Genomic DNA, 13,080 nt, shown 5'->3' on the forward strand with positions numbered 1-13,080 from the left:
ACCAACTGTTTCTGGAATGTACCAGTCTGTTGATTGTAGTGAATCATTCAGAGTTTTGGAAAGAAGACTATGGGGTCTATACAATTAGTGCCAGTATTTCCGATCCACATGTTTCTTTCAGAAACATGGATGTTTCCGACAATTTAAGGGTAATGCAGAGTCGACTTGTTAACAAGTCGTCTCTGCATTGTTGGAATGCTGGCCGTTTGCGGCCAGCATTGAATGCAGAACCGTCGTCTCCTCTCCGTCGGAGAGGATCAGACACGAATTGAATACACCCGTATGGGAGAGAATTCAAATTGCTGGTGAATTCCTTCGCCTGGCCAAATTAGCGTGACAATAGCTGTGCGGTACAGCAGCCTGATCTCGCGCAAAAGTTTTCGCTGCCCCATAGTGTGGCAAGCACTTTTGTGCAAATCTGGTATTCGGCTGGCCGGGCAAAGGGTGCGAGATGGGTGCAGTTGCCGGCGTTTGATTCCAATCAGGAAACACTATTAGTATTGCAGGCCATGCATTCTGTAGCTTTGCAAGCCATAATATACAACAAGCATATGATTAAGGGGGTAATTCAGAGCTGATCGCAGCAGCAAATTTGTTAGCAGTTGGGCAAAACCATGTGCACTGCAGGGGGGCAGATGTAACGTGCAGAGAGAGTTAGATTTGGGTGGGTTATATTGTTTATGTGCAGGGTAAATACTGGCTGCTTTATTTTTACACTGCAATTTAGATTTCAGTTTGAACACATCCCACCCAAATCTAACTCTCTGCACATGGTTTATTTGCCCCCCGTAGTGCACATTGTTTTGCCCAACTGCTAACAAATCTATTGCTGCGATCAATCTGAATTAGGCCCTAAATGAGTAGCTCCAACACAACTATGCTGACCTTATCGAGCCACTTGGCAGTGTAGTGGTCTGTGGATGGGGCACCTCCCACTAACTCGCTAACCATGTAATTAATCTGTTCACTCAGCCCAAGATATAAGAATGCCAGCATATTGGTGGTTTGCAAAAGGATCCCATTATCAGTGTGTAAGAAAGAAGGATTTAACAATAATGACCACGAATCCCCAAAAGTGAGATTTTCCGATATATAAACCATAAAAGGTGAAAAACACTGAATAGTGGTTACCCAGTATATGCAGCTCTGGTAGTAAAGAAAACATTACCCTCCAACTCCATTACAGAGCTCAGGTGTTTAACAATGGCCCTCATTCCGAGTTGTTCGCTCGCAAGGCGAATGTAGCAGAGTTACACACGCTAAGCCGCCGCCTACTGGGAGTGAATCTTAGCTTCTTAAAATTGCGACCGACGTACGCGCAATATTGCGATTACAAACGAGTTAGCAGTTTCAGAGTAGCTCCAGACTTACTCTGCCTGTGCGATCATTTCAGTGCTTGTCGTTCCTGGTTGACGTCACAAACACACCCAGCGTTCGCCCAGGCACTCCCACCGTTTCCCCGGCCACTCCTGCGTTTTTTCCGGAAACGGTAGCGTTTTCAGCCACACGCCCCTGAAACGCCGTGTATCCGCCCAGTAACACCCATTTCCTGTCAATCACATTACGATCGCCGGAGCGAAGAAAAAGCCGTGAGTAAAAATACTTTCTTCATAGTAAAGTTACTTGGCGCAGTCGCAGTGCGAACATTGCGCATGCGTACTAAGCGGATTTTCACTGCGATGCGATGAAAAATACCGAGCGAACAACTCGGAATGAGGGCCCATGTCCTGAAAGGATTTAATAGAAGCCAAAATAGCCGAGACTAAGAGTAGAGAGAATTCTACACACCCTATTAGTAGTTACAGATCTTTCCCATGTAAGCCTAAATCAGCATAAATCATGCCACACTTATCTACCTCTAAAGTAATCTAGAAACCAACAAAATTCAAGTAAAACACAAACAACCTGCTGCCGTATGACAGAGCATAGCACATCATCAAGTATAAATACTCCAACTATAAAAAAACTGCTATATGTGAAGCACGAAGCAGAAATCTAAATAGGAAAGTACCTGGAAGTTGAAGTAAATACTTGTAAGGTTCAAGTAAGATTCTTTGTGAGTTCTCTCTGGAGTTTGCCATTTTTTTTCTTCCAATCTTTGAGATGTTGGACTAGCTGGTAAAACAATTCTAGAATGGGAAATGCAAAATGTGAGAAGGTTATATGAAAAAAACATAGAACTATTCATTGGTATCACAAATTCCACAAGCACATATTTGTAGGGGCAGCCAGCCACCCTCAAAGCGTACACGCAATATATTTCTTATAAGTTAACATGTGAATATTCCACAGTTCATCCCACTTGGTTTACTACTGCATGACAACAAATAGTCTCAAACATAAGGAATTTATACTGTAGATGGTTAATGTAAGCAATGCAGTCTAAGTAGTTCATTATGGTTTTAAAGTGATTGGCAATAACACAGAAATGATCCTGAAGATAGTTTCAAGACATATTAGAGACCAAAATGAATAAATCATTCTTTGTTGTAATGTATTAGAACGGATTTCAAATTGCTAAAATTATAATTTATATTGTATTCCATAAGAATGACATCGATTGTTGAAACAATTTGGGTTAGTGTATCTTCCAATAAATAGCCCTACTATTTTCCCTACCTATTGTATTCCCCTTCTACACCAGAAAGAAAGGCCGATCAAGTTATTGGGTACTTGCGTCGTTGCTGGCGTATCTCCTTCAAAAGATCAATTAACAACAATAGACTACAGTACAGGTTGGGTATCCGCTATACGGATACCCGAAAACTGAAATATTCAGAAAATAGGATTTTAATTACCTGCCGGTAAATCCTTTTCTCGTAGTCCGTAGAGGATGCTGGGGTCCATGTTAGTACCATGTGGTATAGACGGGTCCACCAGGAGCACTTTAAGAGTTTAAGAGTGTGGGCAGGCTCCTCCCTCTATGCCCCTCCTACCAGACTCAGTCTAGAAACTGTGCCCGAGGAGACGACATACTTCGAGAGAAGGAATTACACAGATAGTAGCGAGATTCATATAAGCTCACACAAACATGCGAATCAACTCAGCAACAGCTGAAACATAAATAACGCAGAACTAACCTAGGAACCAGGTAACACTGAACCATAAACCCAATGCAGGAAAACGAAGCGCTGGGCGGGTGCACAGCATTCTCTACGGACTACGAGAAAAGGATTTACCGGCAGGTAATTAAAATCCTATTTTCTCTTACGTCCTCGAGGATTCTGGGGTCCATATTAGTACCATGGGGATGTACCAAAGCTCCCAGTACGGGAGAGAGAGCGCGGAGGCTCCTGCAATACTGCCTGACCAAACTTGAGGTCATCAGAGGCCAGAGTATCGAACTTGTAAAACTTGGCAAACGTGTTCGAACCAGACCAAGTAGCAGCTCGGCACAGCTGTAAGGCCGAGACACCCCGGGCAGCCGCCCAGGAAGAACCCACTTTACGAGTAGAGCGGGCCTTAACCGATTTCGGACACGGCAATCCTGCCGTAGAATACACATGCTGGATAGTGAACCTGATCCAGCGCGAAATCGATTGCTTAGAAGCAGGACACCCAATTTTCTTGGGATCTTAGAGGACAAATAGAGAGTCAGATTTCCTATGACGAGCAGTCCTCTTCACATAGATCTTCAAAGCCCGTACAACATCCAAGGACTTTGAAGCAATTGAGGAGTCAGTAGCCACTGGCACCACAATAGGTTGGTTGATATGGAAAGCCGTACAACCTTAGGCAGGAACTGTGGACGAGTCCTAAGTTCCGCCCTGTCTTCATGGAAGATGAGATAAGGACTTCTGCAAGATAAAGCCCCCAATTCCGACATGCGTCGAGCAGAAGCCAAGGCCAACAGAGTGACCACCTTCCACGTGAGAAACTTGATGTCAGCCTCCAGTAGAGGCTCAAACCATGCTGATTGTAGGAACTGCAACACCACATCTAGATCCCAGGGTGCCGTTGGCGCCACAAAGGGAGGCTGGATGTGCAGAACCCCTTTCAAAAAGGTCTGAACCTCAGTGAGGACAGCCAATTGTTATTGAAAGACGATGGACAAAGCAGAGATTTGGACCTTGATGGATCCCAATCTCAGGCCCATATCCACTCCTGCCTGCAGGAAAAGGAGAAAACGTCCAAGTTGAAACACCACCTCCGGAAACTTCCTGGCTTCACACCAAGAAACATATTTCTTCCAAATACGGTGGTAATGTTTAGACGTCATCCCCTTCCCTAGCCTGAATCAGAGTAGGAATGACCTCACTCGGAATACCTTTCAGAGCTAAGATTTGGCATTCAACCGCCATGCCGTCAAACGTAGCTGTGATAAGTCTTTATAGGCGAACGCCCCCTGCTGCAGCAGATCCTCCTGAAGAGGTAAGGGCCTTGGATCTTCCAGCAGAAGATCCAGTAGATCCGCATACCAAGCCCTCCTTGGCCAGTCCGGAGTTATGAGGATTGCCAGAACCTTTGTTCTTTTTACCAGCTGAAGGACCTTTGGAATCAGAGGAAGTGGAGGGAACACATACACTGACCTGAACACCCACGGTGTAACCAGTGCGTCCCCCGCCACTGCCTTCGGGTCCCTCGACCTGGAACAGTACTTCCCCAGCTTCTTGTTGAGGCGGGAGGCCATCATGTCTATGTGAGGAACCTCCCACCAACCAGTTACCTCCTCGAACACCTCCAGTTGTCTACTCCCGGAATGAAGATTGTCGACATCGCTACAGCGTGCCTTTCTGCCCAGAGGAGGATTCTTGACACCTCTGACATGGCAGCCCTGCTCTTCGTTCCGTCTTGTTGGTTTATGTAGGCCACTGTGGTCACGTTGTCCGACTGCACCTGAACAGCCCGATACTGTAGAAGGTGTGCTGCTTGCAGAAGGGCGTTGTACACGGCCGTTAGCTCCAGGATGTTTATTGGGAGAAGAGATTCTTGATTCGACCACCTTCCTTGGAAGGTTTCCCCTAGAGCGACTGCTCCCCAACCTCTTAGCTTTGCTTCTGTGGTTAAAAGGATCCAGTCTTGAATTACGAACCTTCGCCCTTCCATAAGGTGTGGAAGTTGCAGCCACCAGAGGAGTGAAATCCTGGCTTTCGGAGACAGGCGTATCCTCTTGTGCATGTGTAGGTGAGAGCCCGACCACTGGTCCAATAGGTCCAGCTGAAAAGTTTGAGCATGAAACCTGCCGTACTGCAGAGCCTCGTAGGTGGCAACCATCTTCCCCAGAAGGCGTATGCATTGATGAACAGATACCTGGGTAGGCCTTAGGACATCCCGGACCATTGCTTAAATCACCAACGTTTTTTCCACCGGGAGAAATACCCTCTGCACTTCCGTGTCGAGGATCATTCCCAGGAAAGACAGCCGCCTTGTCGGTTCCAGATGAGACTTTGGAAGGTTTAGGATCCAACCGTGCCTCCTGAGCAGTTGTGTCGTGAGCGCGATAGACCGCAACAACCTCTCCCTGGACAACGCCTTGATCAGGAGATCGTCCAGATATGGAATTATGTTCACCCCGTTTGCTGCGGAGAACCATCATCTCCGCCATCACCTTGGTGAAGATCCTCGGTGCTGTGGAGAGGCCAAACGGCAGCGCCTGGAACGGATAGTGATCGTCCATCAGTGCAAACCTGAGATATTCTTGATGCGGCGCCCAAATGGGAATGTGGAGGTAAGCATCCTTGATGTCCAGAGACACCAGGAACTCCCCCTCCGTCAGTCCTGAGATGACAACTCTCAGATATTCCATCTTGAATTTGAACTCCCTGAGATAAGGGTTCAAAGACTAAGTTTAGAATAGGCCGTACCGAACCATCCGGTTTTGGTACCACAAAAAGGTTTGAATAATAATCCTTGTTCCACTGCTGAAGTGGGACCGGAACAATGACCTCTGACACCACCAATTTTCTGATGGTCTCCAGAAGAATTGTCCTGTCTGCCAGCAGGGCTGGCAAGCCTGACTTGAAGAAACGGTGAGGCGGGGGCTCTTGACACTCCAGTCTGTAACCTCTGGACACTATATCCAGTACCCAGGGGTCCAGACCCGACGACACCCAGATGTGGCTGAACTACCTGAACCTTCCTCCAGGCCTAGCAGTCCACCGTCATGCGGAGGACTTAGGGGTATCAGAAGCGGGCTTCTGGGTCTGGGAACCTGCGGGAGCAGGTTTCTTTCCCTTGGCACAACCAACTCTGAAGAAGGTGTTCGAAGGCTTATTCTTTCTAGGCCTTGCGGGCCGAAAGGACTGTGACGTGTAAGATGAAAAAGGCTTCTTCGTAGCCGGTGCAGCTGAGTGGAGAAAAGGAGAGACTTACCCGCGGCAGCCGTGGCAATCCACGCATCCAGTGCCTCCCCAAAGAGAGCCTGACCTTTGTATGGTAGGCCCTCCACACACTTCCTGGATTCCGCGTCCACAGACCAGTTGCGCAGCCAGAGACCCCTACGAGCCGAGACAGACATGGAGGAGATCCCCGCAGCCATGGAACCCAGGTCTTTCATGGAATCCACCAGGAACCCTGCAGAATCCTGAATATTACGTATTATTTGTCCAGCGTAGACTACTCCTCCTGTAGAGTGATTGACCACCTGGTAATAGCTTTAGCAATCCAAGCACAGGCTGTAGCAATATGGCCCCTGAAGCCGTGTAAATGGATTTCAGTGTAGCATCCACCTTGCGATCTGCCGGGTCCTTTAACGCGGTAGACCCCAGGACCGGTAATGCCACCTGTTTGGACAGCCTGGAGACAGAGGCGTCTACGATCGGCGGGGACTCCCATCTCTTTCTATCTTCCTAATGGAAGGGAAAAGCCACCAAGACCCTCTTGGGAATCTGGAATTTATTTTCCGGAGTTTCCCATGTTTTTTCAAAGATAGCATTTAATTCTTTGGATGCCGGGAAAGTGAGGGGGGACTCATTATCTGTGAAGAAGGCCTCCTCCACCTGTTCCGGAACGGTGTCCGAAATGTGTAAAACATCCCTTACAGCCTCAATCATCAACTGCACCCCCTTAGCAAGGGATGCTGTCCCCCTCAATACATCCCCGTCACCGTCTGCAGCGTCGGTGTCCGTGTCATCCTGCATAACTGCAAGTGCACGTTTGTGAGAATGTACCGCAGGGGACCCCGAGGAGGCAGTATCAGACCATACAACCATAGAGGACTGGAGGACCTGAGTGGCATGCTCAGTCCTAGCCACCCTATCAGAAATCTGAGAAATAGTCCCCCTCAGAGAGACTAACCATTCTGGCTCTCTAGCTGGGATCTGCGCTAAAACAGTGCAATCCTGATTACATGGAATGGAGTCTTCTTGGGAAGACAAATCCTCTGTAGCATATGAAACAGTGTCCCTAGACATGTTGTCACACACACTCAAACACCCCACAAACACACAGGGTATTATGTAGACAGAGTTTCCCCCCAAGAGTGGCAGAGACACACAGAGATTGGAGCCAACCCACACACAGCGCTATTTGAGTATAGGAAGACCCTAAACCCGCACTGGCTGTGCCCCTTAATAGGTGATACAGCCTATAATACAGCCTCCCCCCACTTCTACAACCCCCTGGTACCGGACAGATAGCTGGAGATTGCTCTGGAGGGACCAGGATCCACTTGGCAGTGAGTGCAAGTAGGAAAAAACGAGTTTTATGGTAAGAACTTACCCTTGTTAAAACTCTTTCTGCGAGGTACACTGGGCTCCACAAGTCTGGACAATAGGGTGTAGAGTAGGATCTTGATCCGAGGCACCAACAGGCTCAAAGCTTTGACCTTCTTCCCAAGATGCATAGCGCCGCCTCCTATATCACCCCGCCTCCCAGCACAGGAGCTCAGTTTAGTTAACCAGCCCAATGCAGTAGCAGGAAGAGAGACGACAACGGTTAGTAGCCACATACACCACACTCTCACGACAAGAGAAGTGTCAGCGGCTAATGCCATATCAACCCAAAGAAGCTAAGTGCGTCAGGGTGGGCGCCTTGTGGAGCCCAGTGTACCTCGCAGAAAGTTTTAACAAGGGTAAGTTCTTACCATAAAACTCGTTTTCTGCTGCGGGGTACACTGGGCTCCACAAGTCTGGACAATGGGGATGTCCTAAAGCAGTTCATTATGGGAGGGGACGCACTGTAGCGGGCACAAGAACCCTGCGTCCAAAGGAAGCATCCTGGGAAGCGGCAGTATTGAAGGCATAGAACCTTATGAACATGTTTCCGGAGGACCACGTAGCCGCCTTGCACAATTGATCAAGGGTCGCACCACGTTGGGCAACCCAAGAAGGTCCAACAGACCGAGCAGAATGGGCCGTAATGTGAACAGGAGCTGACAGACCAGCCTTCACATAAGCATGCGCAATCACCATTCTGATCCACCTGGCCAGGGTCTGCTTGTGAGCAGGCCAGCCACGTTTGTGAAATGCAAACAAAACAAAGAGAGAATCAGATTTTCGAATAGAAGCAGTTCTCTTCACATAGATACGGAGAGCCCGTACCACATCCAAAGACCGCTCTTTGGGAGACAAATCAGGAGAGACAAAAGCTGGAACCACAATCTCCTGATTAAGGTGGAACGAAGAAACCACCTTAGGCAAATATCCAGGACGAGTCCTAAGAACCGCCCGGTCACGGTGAAAAATCAGATATGGGGAACTACAAGACAAGGCACCCAAATCCAACACTCTTCTAGCAGATAATATTGAATAGAAGTGTATACAGCGCTAACAAAAAACTGGATATGGGAAATTAGTAATCACAATTTATTATAAAACATTGTTGCAACAATTAAATTCATAAAAAAAAGGGGACAATACTTTGTCAATAAAAAGTAAAAATATAAAAATATATATATAGGGCAGGCACAGCAATTTTTGTTTGATAAATTACCACACGAGGAAGCCGATTGGGTACACTGGTGCAAGTCCTTGGAATAGTAGCCACAGTCCTAGGGAGCAGTTTGCAGTGCTAGCAGATGAAGTCCAAATGAAAAGGCCGATCTTTGTGATGTTTGATCCGGACTGAGGTGCGTCCTGTCAGATTGTTGGATCTTTCTGTGCCTTGTGGACATCCGCTATTTTTCCCAATTCGCTGGTGGACTTCTAGGCTGGTTTCCAAGTTCCAAAAGTGATTCCAGTGGTATACGGCTCCTCAGAACCAACGCGTTTCGCTGTATTCACAGCTTTTTCAAGGTATATGTGCCCTCTGTGTGGATGCCCTTTTTAAAGGCTGTGCTAATTGCCCATTGAAGACAGCTGAGATCGATTTTAGATATCTCAATAAACCATAAAACAAAACCATATCCAGTTTAGATTGCTTTTAGTTTTAGCAAGTCACGTGACTGAGTCACGTGATCAGGTCACATGGTGTGATTAAACCAATGCGAGGACACGCATACATGCGGTCATGTGACCTACACACATGTAAACAGGAAGTGTTCCTGTATTTAGCAATACATCTCCTTTTATGTTAACCAAAGTTATTAGTTTTATGAATATACATTTGTCTCCACTAAATACAAGCAATCTAAACTGGATATGGTTTTGTTTTATGGTTTATTGAGATATCTAAAATCGATCTCAGCTGTCTTCAATGGGCAATTAGCACAGCCTTTAAAAAGGGCATCCACACAGAGGGCACATATACCTTGAAAAAGCTGTGAATACAGCGAAACGCGTTGGTTCTGAGGAGCCGTATACCACTGGAATCACTTTTGGAACTTGGAAACCAGCCTAGAAGTCCACCAGCGAATTGGGAAAAATAGCGGATGTCCACAAGGCACAGAAAGATCCAACAATCTGACAGGACGCACCTCAGTCCGGATCAAACATCACAAAGATCGGCCTTTTCATTTGGACTTCATCTGCTAGCACTGCAAACTGCTCCCTAGGACTGTGGCTACTATTCCAAGGACTTGCACCAGTGTACCCAATCGGCTTCCTCGTGTGGTAATTTATCAAACAAAAATTGCTGTGCCTGCCCTATATATATATTTTTATATTTTTACTTTTTATTGACAAAGTATTGTCCCCTTTTTTTTATGAATTTAATTGTTGCAACAATGTTTTATAATAAATTGTGATTACTAATTTCCCATATCCAGTTTTTTGTTAGCGCTGTATACACTTCTATTCAATATTATTTACTCAGGGACTAACTATCCCTTTAAAACAGCAGCTGAAAAGGATAAGCATATCCTCTTAACAGCGCCGGACAAATTACCTTGGTAATTTATTTTTTTGCACTCTTCTAGCAGAGGCAATAACCAACAGAAACACCACCTTATGGGGAAAGCCACTTAAGGTCAGCTGAACCAAGAGGTTCAAATGGAGGCTCCTGCAACGCCTCCAAAACCACCGACAAGACCCAAGGAGCCACAGGCGGGACATAGGGAAGTTAGATACGCAACACACCCTGAGTGAAAGTATGAACATCAGGTAAAGTCGCAATTTTTCTCTGAAACCACACCGACAAGGCAGAAATATGAACCTTGAGGGAGGCCAGACGCAGGCCTAAATCTAGGCCCTGCTGTAGAAAAGCCAAAAGTTTGGCTGTACTAAACTTGGAAGCGTCATAATGGTTATATGAGCACCAAACAAAGTAGGAATGCCAGACCCGGTAGTAAATCCGAGCAGAGGCCGATTTCCGGGCCCGCAACATAGTTTTAATGACCTCTTCAGAAAAACCCTTAGCTCTTAAGACAAGAAGCTTCAAGAGCCACGCCGTCAAAGACAGCCGGGCTAGGTCCTGGTAGACACAAGGGCCCTGAACGAGGTGGTCTGGGCGTTGTAGAAGTAGAAGTGGACGCTCTGACGATAGGCCTTGCAGGTCTGAGAACCAGTGCCGTCTGGGCCACGCCGGAGCTATGAGAAGCAGATTTCCTTTTTCTTGCTTGAACTTTCGAATTACCCTGGGCAGGAATGACACCTGAGGGAACACGTACGGCAGCCGAAACCTCCACGGCACTGCCAGCGCATCCACGAATGCTGCTTGAGGATCCCTTGTCCTTGCTCCGAAGACCGGAACCTTGTGATTGTGTCGAGACGCCATCAGATCCACATCTGGAAGACCCCACCTTTCCACGAGGAGTTGAAACATTTCTGGATGGAGGCCCCACTCGCCGGCATGCACATCCTGACGACTGAGAAAGTCCGCTTCCCAATTCAGGACTCCCGGAATGAATATTGCCGATATTGCCGGTAGATGGCGTTCTGCCCAACGTAGAATCCGTCAGGCTTCCTTCATTGCCAAACGGCTTTGAGTGCCGCCTTGATGATTTATGTAAGCCACTGTGGTGGCGTTGTCCGACTGTACTTAAACAGGACGGTTCTGAATCAAATGCTGGGCTAGGTTCAACGCATTGAAGACCGCCCGCAATTTCAGAATGTTGATCGAGAGGAGAGATTCCTCCTTGGTCCACCGACCCTGCAAGGAGTGCTGCTCCAGCACCGCGACCCAACCTCTTAGACTGGCATCTGTCGTCAACAGGACACAGTTGGATATCCAGAAGGGACGGCCTCTGCACAATTGTTGGTCCTGGAGCCACCAGAGCAGCGACAGACGGACCTCCGGAGTCAAAGAGATCATTTGAGACCTGAACCGGTGAGGCAGGCCGTCCCACTTGGCAAGAATCAGCTTCTGGAGGGGGCGAGAATGGAATGGAGCATACTCCACCATGTCGAATGCTGATACCATGAGGCCCAGCACCTGCATTGCCGAATGTATCAACACTTGTGGACGAGAAAGGAAGCAACGAATCCTGTCCTGAAGTTTCAGGACTTTCTCCTGAGACAAGAACAACCTCTGGTTGTGAGTGTCCAACAGCGCTCACAGATGCACCATGCTCTGAGCAGGGACCAGGGAGGATTTCTTCCAGTTGATGAGCAACCCGTGGGCTTGTAGAAACCGGACCATCATATCCAGATGACGTAGGAGAAGATCTGGGGAATTTGCCAGGATTAACAAGTCGTCCAGATACGGCAGTATCCTGACCCCTTGACGGCGGAGTACCACCATCATCACCGCCATAACTTTGGTGAAGACTAGCGGAGCAGTTTTTAAACCAAAAGTTAACGCCCGAAACTGGTAATGGAGGTTGCCAATAGCGAACCTCAGGTATTGTTGATGTGACACTGCTATAGGAATATGCAGGTAAGCATCCTGTATGTCCAGGGAGACCATGTAGTCCCCAGGTTCCAAGGCCAGAACTATAGAGTGAAGGGTTTCCATACGGAACTTGGAGACTTTCACAAACCTGTTCAATGCCTTGAGGTTGAGAATGGGCCGGGAGGAGCCATTCGGTTTCGGGACTAGAAACAGTGGAGAATAGTACGCCCGGCCCCTCTGAGCAAGAGGCACCTGTACTACGACTCCTGTATCCAGGAGGGTCTGTACCACCGAATGCAGAGTGTTTGCCTTTGTCTGGTCCAACGGGACGTCTGTCTGGCAAAATTGATGAGGGGGTCGGTTTTTGTAGGCTATGGCGTAACCTCGAGTGACGACTTCCCGTACCCAGGCATCTGAAGTGGTCTTCAACCATTCCTGGGTATACCCTAGAAGCCGGCCCGCCACCCTGGGATCCCCTAGGGGGAGGCCCGCCCTGTCATGCGGCAGGCTTATCGGTCTTGGCTGCTGGCTGACGGGCAGCCCAGGCTCTTTTGGGCTTCGGCTTACCAGGTTTGGAAGTGCGGGCCTGCTTATGGTACACCTGACCTTTTGCTTTACCTTAAAGACGAAAGGGACGAAAAGGACGTGCCTTTGGCCTTCGACACAGAAGGAGCTGTATTAGGCAGCCAGGCAGTTTTGGCAGTAACCAAGTCAGCCATTATCTTATTTAAGTCCTCCCCAAACAGAATATCCCCCTTGAAAGGGAGTACCTCCAGGGTTTTTCTAGAGTCCAGATCCACAGACCAGGATCTCAGCCACAATATCCTGCGAGCAAGGACTGACGTAGTAGAGTCCTTGGCTGCTAGGATACCGGCATCAGAAGCCGCCTCTTTAATATAGCGAGAAGCTGTGACAATATATGACAAGCATTGTCTAGCATGGTCAGAGGAGATTTCAGCTTATAACTCCAAGGCCCATGCTTCAATAGCCTCT

The 13,080-nt window shown here is 47.8% G+C and overlaps 1 protein-coding gene across 1 annotated transcript in view; it reads right to left on the minus strand.

The window, feature by feature from the left end:
* Positions 1-13,080, minus strand: part of GGPS1 (geranylgeranyl diphosphate synthase 1) — a 141,673-nt gene that overhangs the window by 66,826 nt on the left and 61,767 nt on the right. The window contains exon 2 of the mRNA XM_063917563.1: positions 2,012-2,129. Coding sequence (XP_063773633.1) covers positions 2,012-2,081 — 70 coding nt within the window. The 5' untranslated portion in view covers positions 2,082-2,129. The remainder of the gene's footprint in view (positions 1-2,011; positions 2,130-13,080) is intronic.

This window comes from Pseudophryne corroboree, chromosome 4, assembly GCF_028390025.1.
Source record: "Pseudophryne corroboree isolate aPseCor3 chromosome 4, aPseCor3.hap2, whole genome shotgun sequence".
Taxonomy (NCBI): Eukaryota; Metazoa; Chordata; class Amphibia; order Anura; family Myobatrachidae; genus Pseudophryne; species Pseudophryne corroboree.